This window comes from Lupinus angustifolius, chromosome LG07 (genome assembly GCF_001865875.1).
Source record: "Lupinus angustifolius cultivar Tanjil chromosome LG07, LupAngTanjil_v1.0, whole genome shotgun sequence".
Taxonomy (NCBI): domain Eukaryota; kingdom Viridiplantae; phylum Streptophyta; class Magnoliopsida; order Fabales; family Fabaceae; genus Lupinus; species Lupinus angustifolius.
The window spans coordinates 6563706-6572428 of record NC_032015.1 but is presented as its reverse complement, the minus strand read 5'-3'; the positions used below and the strand labels follow the sequence as shown (position 1 = coordinate 6572428).

Here is an 8723-nt window from a genome sequence, read left to right as displayed (position 1 = left end):
ATATATAGATATATATATATATTAAAAGCAATGCTTAGCTAAAGTTGGTAGGTTAATTTTAGCACTGAAGTTTTGGAATCTCCTATGCTGTAGCAGTCAATGATCTATTTAGTTATTGAGTTCAACATTATTTGGTTTTAAACATGTACATGTGGTGCATAATATTTTTTTAAAAATAACATTGCATAATAATAACATTTCTTTGCATATTTTATTTAAAACGATTCAATTGTGTACATATTTTTTTACAGATCCAATTATAAAAACTTGTAATCAAATCAAAGTGAATGTTTGTAACTACAAGACAAGTCCAATTAATTTTTTAATTGATAGTATAGGGAATGCTATGAATTGTATTTTAGTTGTAATTGTAATCTTAATAATAAAAATGTATGAGATGTGCTTACACAAAAAAAGTATGTGAGTTGTCATTTTTAATAAATGATGTTAAATGTTTTGATTGGGCAGCCCAATATACAAGGCTCCTAACTAGTGGAGTTTGGGGAGGGTAGATGTACACATCATTACCCTCACAAGCGAAAAGACTTGTTTTCAAGATTTGAACCAATGACATATAGGCCATAAGGCAAACAACCCTACCGTTGCACTGATGCTCACCCCTCTTTATGATATGATAACATAATCCATTACTACTCAAATTTATTTTATTTCTTATAGTGAAAAGAGATCCTTCTAGTGGTCATCTCCATTAGTAAATAGAAGAATTGCGGAACAAAATCATACAGTAGTGGTGAAATTGGTTATTGGCCATACCAAACTACCAATACATGATTACTAAAAATGGTTTCTGACAGTTTTGTTTATGATTTTATGAAAATTATATTATCATATACACAATATTCATGTAAATATGTTGTCATTATAATGGGAAAAGTGATTATCAATTTAGAGAAGCAACTATAAGAACTTATAAGGAGTTTGAACAAGAGGTGATATTAAACACTTCTTGAATTAAAAAGAAGTTTACCTTATCTAAAGGAGTGCAAATAAGTAAGTCTAGATATAGAAAATAGAGTACTACTAGCCCCACTTCTAAAGATTATGGCTCATTAAATATGCTTATATTTTGGATTATGATAGAAATTTAATACAAGTCTACTTGCAAATATTTGAATTAGTAAAATTATTACAATATTGTATCCCAATTTATATTTTCTTCTATTTCTTGTTGTCATTTTGAGGATCGGAGTGCCTGAACCCTGAATAAGATTCAGTTTGTTAATTTTCCTGTCTTAATTTGTATTTTAATCCTACTATCATACACTTTGACTGTTAGAATTATCCTAAAAGGATACGGCCTTCATCTTATGCCATTTTGTGTATTTAATCTTATTGGACCTCAATTTCAGTTTCCAGCTTCAGGCAGTGGTGTTGCACAGAGATTACTACCTTCCTGTTGTCCGGTTAGTATAAATCAATCGTATTGTAATTTCTTTAATTTATATATTTTTTTCACCAAGTTGTATTTGATTATATTTTTAATTTTAGATGAAGACTTTTCTTTCATTTACGTGATGATGTGTTAAGAATGTGTTAGTAGCATCTGAGAAGTGTCTCATTCTCATTATTACCATTTATTATTTCAAAGGTTTCATTTTAGAGCATTGGAATATTTTGTGTGTAGATTGTGATGCTCTCAATATAGTATGTCTTTCATTTTGGAGTTTTATTGTTTTACAACTTATTTCCCATGCTCATGCTGATATGCACATACACGGACAGATACGTGAAAAACTTGCATAGGCACATGTGTATTTAGGCACAACCAATCAAATCGATATCATGATCATAGTCTCAGGGAGGGGTTAACCACCCCTTAGGTTCCCGAAAAACTTGTAGATACTTCCCACTGTCAAACATTTGTTTGTTCCTCAGTTAAGTCTTATGACGAGATTATATTGCCCTTCACCTTCTTTAGACCACAAATTGCTTGGTTTTTCAGTATTCCTTCACTATCTGCTTTCCTGTCCAATGTTGTAAAGCATGCACTTTCATGGTCTCCCAGTGGATTATGACCTCTCCCAAGGTTCTAAGCCAAGCAACCCCAAGAATCTGATCAAATCCCTCCATGTCGAGGATCTTAGCATGAACTTCATGAGTATTGCCCCATTGAGACCTTTAGTTTTGGGCTAGAGCCGTTGGTGACCACTCTGCACCCATCACTCACTCAAATCCCTAAATCTTTGTCTACCCCTTCCATCGAAATGCCCAAGGTCTTGACAATTGTAGGGGATAGAAAGTTGTGTGTCACCCCGCTGATGGTCTAGAGGAGGAAACTTTCTTCATCAACCCTTCCATGAGGGTCTTCAATTGCGGAGCTTTCTCTTCTCTGATGCCATAAATTCCAATATTTTCTGAAACCAACATACTGCACTTTCCTTCATCCTCCTTTAATTCCTCCTCATCCTCAATGACTATCTCTTCCTCCTTGTTGAGAGTTTCATATGCCCCCAAGAGCATCATTGGTAGTTTCAGATCAAAACAACTATGATTTGGGCTTTGGGTGGAAAGGCGGAGCACATTGGAAAAATAGCCTCTTGCAGCGACAACCTCTTTGTTCTTGGAGGTTAGGTTATGGATGCCCCTTTTGGAGAGGTTTCTAACTTGAGTTGCACCGAGGTCCCCCCTTTTGTATTTGTCGTTGTGCATTACTAGCTTGCTTGGACCAACTGAGCGTTGGTTTCTGGTGGCCCATAGTGTTTGGCTGACTTTTACAAAATTATTGCTTCTACCCACTCCACTATATACCTGCTATCACTCCCTTTCTTCTGAATCACTTCCACATTTCGAACTAGTTTGATGGCTTAGGTCTGGGTTCTGAACCCAAACCCAACTTTAGATGTCATTACTTAACCCATTCCAAAAATACCCCACACATTGCATCTCTGTTTGTTTGGGTACCAATGCCAATAGATACTCAAACTCAATGATATACTCTTGCACCTCTCCCTTCTGCTTCAAGGCTGCAAGTTCCTCATAAGCATTCTGAATCTCCAAATCACTAACTGCTCTGTCAACTCGACCTTGAAATTTTCCCATGAGATTTTTGGATTGATCTCCAGCAAACTGGGGAACTAGTTGACAACCTTACTTTTTATAGTCACACCATGAAGAGGCTACGAAACTCAGTCCGATCTTCTCTACTGTTAGACTTCTTGTAAATCTTGAAAGGACTACACCACCTCCTTTACTTTGTCCTCCACATTATTAGAGTAGTTCCTTTAACTATTTTTGTAACTGTTTTAGTTAAAGTGTATCTGACTTCTTTTATTCTTTCAATGAATCTGGTCCATCTTTATGACTAGATTCATAATCAGTTAGTTTACTGGTTTACTATAAGTAAAGGGCTCTTGCTCCTTTTGTATTAACAATTCAGAATATTAAATAAGAGGAAAGAATTAATATTCTCTCTCTCACTTTTACTTTTCTACTTTCTCTCTGTTTCTCTCTCTCTCTCTCACGACTTCACCTTCTTCTCAAACTCTTCTTCTCCACTCTTCTCTACACTTCTCTCTCTCTTCTTCTCATTACCAAATATTAATATGGTATCATGAGCTTATAGATCCGAAACCACCATGGATTTTCCGCCAGAGTCAATACCACCGTCTCTCTCTCCTCGCCCTACCGCCGCTGTTCCGCCGTCAACAGTGACGTTTTCTCAGGTAATCTCCGCCAAGCTCTCCGAAAAGAATTATTTCATATGGAAGCAACAAGTTGAAGCAGTTCTTGCTTCACATCGGTTGGAAAGGTATGTAGTTAATCCTCAAGTTCCTCTTCGATTTCTTTCTGAAGATGACCGTGAGTTTGGGCGAATAAATCCAGCCTTCCTTCAATGGGAGGAGCAAGACCAGCATCTTGTCTCGTGGCTCCTTCAGTCTCTATCGGAATCGGTTCAATCCCGTGTATTAGGGCTCCGACACGCGTGGCAGATTTGGGATGAGATTCACACGTTTTTTGACTCTTTGATCCGTGCTCGGAGTCAACTTCTTCTCTCGGAGCTTCGCACCATCAAGAAAGGAACTCAGACCGTGACTGAGTTTGTGTCTCGGGTTAAGGCACTGATTCACTCCCTAGCTGCTGTTGGTGAAATCATTTCTGGCCGAGAACAAGTTCGCTTGATTCTTGAAGGTCTTCCCTCTGAATATGAGGCGTTTGTCACTTCAATCAACAATAGAGCAGAGGTATGTACGTTTATTCAACTTGAGTCTTTGTTAATGGCTCATGAGACTTATCTTGAGCGTATTCATCCGTCGACACAAGAAGTATTTTCTGTGAATGTTGCTCGTTCATCTTCCCAGTTCTCTGCTGCTGGCCAACATCAGTCTCGGCACAACTTGTACAATGACAAATCTGGTTTTTCTACTCAAGTTGGGACAGAATCTGCAGAGACAGCTCAAATGTATCACCCTGTTGTTCCTCCCCCTGGTAGAGGTCGTGGTAGCTACTTTGGCCGTGGCAGAGGAGGTCGGTTTGGACGTGGCAGAAGTGGCTCTGTTCGCTGTCAACTTTGCTATAAGGCTGGTCATGAGGCTTTGCAATGCTGGTACAGGTTTGATTTGGTAATGCAGTCACAATTGTCTCCTTCTTCTGCTCAGTTTGCTCCACCATTTTCTGCACAATATGCTCCACCGGTTTCTGCACATTATGCGCCACCAGTTTCTGCTCCTGTTGTGCGCCCCTTTGCTCATTCCCAATTTCAGCATCAGCCTATACGACATTATAACAATAATACTCCTCCTATGGCTCATGTCGGTTTTCATCAAAATTCTGTTTTGGGACCAGCACCTATGTCCCCGGCTCATTCGTATGCTGATTCATTCCATCCTACACAAGGACAGCCTAGCCCTCATCATCTTCCGGTTACGGTTGAACCACAAGCATACAATTCCCAATTATGGTACCCTGATTCTGGAGCTACACATCATATTACCTCAGATTCTTCTAATTTGATGCACTCTGCTGGACTTCCTGGATCAGACAGTATTTTTATGGGTAATGGTTCTGGTGCTCCTATTACAGGTATTGGGGACTCTGAGTTTAACTCTCCTTATGATCCGTCTCGTGTCCTCACTCTTAAAAATTTACTTCTGGTTCCTTCTATAACCAAAAACCTTGTTAGTGTTAGTCAATTTGCCAGAGATAATGCTGTTTATTTTGAGTTTCATTCTCACTATTGTTGTGTGAAATCTCAGGTTGATGGAACCTTACTTCTAGAAGGAACTCTTGGTCCTGAAGGGTTGTATGTCTTCACCAATCTTCAGTTTCCGTCCACCTTGTCCAGTTCGTTTTCCACTAGGCCCAATATGACTTCGAGTTGTAATTTTTCTGTTTCTTCTAGTCATACACTTTCTAGAAATGAAAACTTGTATTTGCTATGGCATTCTCGTTTAGGGCACCCACATAAAGAAGTTGTACAGCATATTTTGAAACACTGTAAACTTCCTCTCATAAATAAAAGTACTGTTGATTTTTGTCATGCTTGTGCTCTAGGTAAGTCACATCGTTTACCTTCACAATCCTCACATACGGTTTATTCCACTCCCTTTGAGTTAGTGTTTGTTGATCTTTGGGGGCCAGCTCCGGTTATGTCGACTTCCGGGTACAAATATTATATGTCTATTGTTGATTCTTGCACTAGATATACTTGGATGTTTCCTCTTAAACAAAAGTCTGAAGCTCTTACTCTTTTCAAACAATTTCATACTATGATTGGTGTTCAGTTTAAGGGAGTTTTGAAATCTGTTCAGACTGATTGGGGTGGGGAGTTTCGTCCATTTGCTTCTCTCCTAAGCACTCTTGGTATTCATCACCGAGTTATTTGTCCTCATACTCATCATCAAAATGGTGTTATTGAAAGGAAACATCGGCATATTGTAGAGATTGGGCTAACATTGCTTGCCCAAGCTTCTCTTCCTTTGACTTATTGGGAGTATGCTTTTGACACTGCTGTTTATCTCATTAATAGACTACCCAGTCAGTCCATTAAGGGTAATGTGCCTTACATGTGTCTATACAAAACCTCTCCTGACTATACCTTTTTGAAAGTCTTTGGTTGTTCATGTTTTCCATGTTTAAGACCATACAATAAGCACAAACTTCAATATAGGTCAGTTGAGTGTACCTTTTTAGGGTATTCTTCTCATCACAAGGGATATAAATGTCTCTCCTCTACGGGTAGAATGTACATTTCACGTGATGTCATTTTTAATGAAACCAAGTTTCCTCTCTCTCTCCCTTCCATACCCAAAGATCAGTCTAATAGTAGTGTGTGTATACCTCTTACAGTGGTGTCTCCTTCTTCTCCTTCAAGTAGTCCGTCTCGTTCCTCCATTTTAGATACTACATCTGATCCCACCTTGTCCTCTAATCCTACTCAGTCTTCCTTGAATCCTTCTCCTAGTCAGGTTTTTCCTGTTAACTCTCATCCTATGCTCACTCGGTCAAAAACTGCTCAGTCTAGAGTCTTGTCTACTCCAAGTGCCCTCACGGCCTATATTGAACCAAAATCAGCCAAGGTTGCCTTGTCCCTTCCTGAGTGGCGAAGAGCTATGGAAGTAGAGTTTGAGGCTCTAATGAAAAATGACACTTGGAGTTTGGTTCCCCTACCTGATAATAGAGAAGCTATTGGGTGCAAATGGGTGTTTAAGGTCAAAGAAAACCCTGATGGTACTATTAATAAATACAAAGCTAGGTTGGTTGCTAAAGGGTTTCATCAAAAACCGGGGTTTGACTACAATGAAACATTCTCTCCTGTTGTAAGACCTGTTTCTGTGCGAGTTGTGCTAACCCTGGCTCTAACCTATGGATGGGATGTTCAACAAATTGATGTTAATAATGCCTTTTTGAATGGAGTTCTTGAGGAGGTGGTTTACATGCAACAACCAGAAGGATTCAAGACTTCGGATAACACTTTAGTTTGCAAACTGAATAAAGCCATTTATGGTCTTAAGCAAGCTCCCCGGGCCTGGTTTGACAAATTAGCAGGAACACTCTTATCCTTTGGGTTCCGAAAATGTAGGTGTGATCACTCTCTTTTTCTCTTGACTACCTCTTCACACAAACTGTTTGTGCTATGTTATGTTGACGATATTATCATCACGGGTACCTCTCCTACTTTGATCAAACAACTCATTGAGAAGATGAATCTTGCTTTTGCCCTAAAAGATCTTGGAGCTTTAGATTATTTTTTGGGCATTGAAATTCAGAAACTTCCACATGGGTCTCTTCTTCTTACTCAATCCAAGTATATCAAAGACTTACTCCAGAAATTTCATATGGATGATATGAAAAGTCTGCCTACTCCTATGGTTGGGGGATGCAAGCTTACTAAACATGGGAACAATTTCTTGGAAGATGGAAAAGTATATCGATCTCTTGCTGGGGCTCTACAATACATCACCATTACGAGACCAGAGATCTCCTATAGTATCAGTAAGGTTTGTCAGTTTCTTTCTCAACCTCAAGAAGAACATTGGAAAGCTCTAAAACGTATTCTGCGATATCTTCAAGGAACTATCACTCATGGCCTACTTTTAAAACCAGCATCTCCTCATCATCCTCTTCCTCTCTATACCTACTGCGATGCTGATTGGGCTTCTGATCCTGATGATAGAAAATCTACTTCAGGGGCCTGTGTTTATCTAGGTCCTAATTTGGTCTCTTGGTGGTCAAAGAAGCAAGAATGGGTTGCTCGATCCACAGCTGAAGCCGAATATCGTAGCTTAACTATTGCTGCTAGTGAGATGATCTGGATTCAAAGTCTTCAGGAATTACAATTTAAGAGTTCTATTCCAGTGGTTTATTGTGATAATATGAGCACCGTTCTACTTTCCAGAAATCCAGTGTTGCACTCAAGAACTAAACACATTGAACTTGATCTCTTTTGGGTCAGAGAAAGAGTCATCAGCAAACAGTTACTTGTTGAGCACGTGCCGTCTGAGCATCAGGTTGCGGATATTCTGACCAAGCCTCTATCCACTTCTCGTTTTACTCTTCTTCGGGACAAGCTTCACATCAGTGATCTATATACTGCTCAACAAAGATCACCGTAGCTTTGAATTTAGGGGGGAATATTAGAGTAGTTCCTTTAACTATTTTTGTAACTGTTTTAGTTAAAGTGTATCTGACTTCTTTTATTCTTTCAATGAATCTGGTCCATCTTTATGACTAGATTCATAATCAGTTAGTTTACTGGTTTACTATAAGTAAAGGGCTCTTGCTCCTTTTGTATTAACAATTCAGAATATTAAATAAGAGGAAAGAATTAACATTCTCTCTCTCACTTTTACTTTTCTACTTTCTCTCTGTTTCTCTCTCTCTCTCTCACGACTTCACCTTCTTCTCAAACTCTTCTTCTCCACTCTTCTCTACACTTCTCTCTCTCTTCTTCTCATTACCAAATATTAATACACATCGACCAGTCAAGATTCATTGAGATCCACATGAGCTTCAATATGGGTTTCCGTGGTATTCAATAGGTCAGACCAATGCTAGGACTTCAAGTACACAAATAACTCTTGCACTACCCTCCTCAACACCAACAATACTTAGCAACACACATAGTACAAATAGAAGAACAATATGAGGAAATGGGAATAAAAAGAATACTAGCATTCAAATGGAAGAAGAAAAAGGAATGCTCAAAATAGTAAATTGTATTGATAATATTATAATTGATGATGTGATGATGTTGTACAAAAGAC

General features: G+C 38.6%; 2 protein-coding genes across 5 annotated transcripts in view; both read left to right on the top strand.

Annotated features, from left to right (window-relative positions):
* LOC109352046 (DNA-directed RNA polymerase V subunit 1-like) overlaps positions 1 to 8723 on the top strand; it is a 28905-nt gene that overhangs the window by 4071 nt on the left and 16111 nt on the right. For all 4 annotated transcript variants that reach the window (XM_019593829.1, XM_019593827.1, XM_019593826.1 and 1 more), the window contains one exon: positions 1371 to 1424. In XM_019593829.1, the coding sequence (XP_019449374.1) occupies positions 1371 to 1424 (54 nt within the window). The remainder of the gene's footprint in view (positions 1 to 1370; positions 1425 to 8723) is intronic.
* LOC109352047 lies at positions 3266 to 5288 on the top strand. Its single transcript, XM_019593832.1, has 2 exons — positions 3266 to 5040; positions 5214 to 5288. Exons 1-2 carry the CDS (start codon positions 3597 to 3599, stop codon positions 5216 to 5218), a joined length of 1449 nt encoding a protein of 482 aa, XP_019449377.1. The 5' UTR covers positions 3266 to 3596; the 3' UTR covers positions 5219 to 5288.

Bases quoted from the DNA above. Each gene is read 5' to 3' on its own strand.
- LOC109352047 (XM_019593832.1), top strand. From the start codon at position 3,597: ATGGATTTTCCGCCAGAGTCAATACCACCGTCTCTCTCTCCTCGCCCT.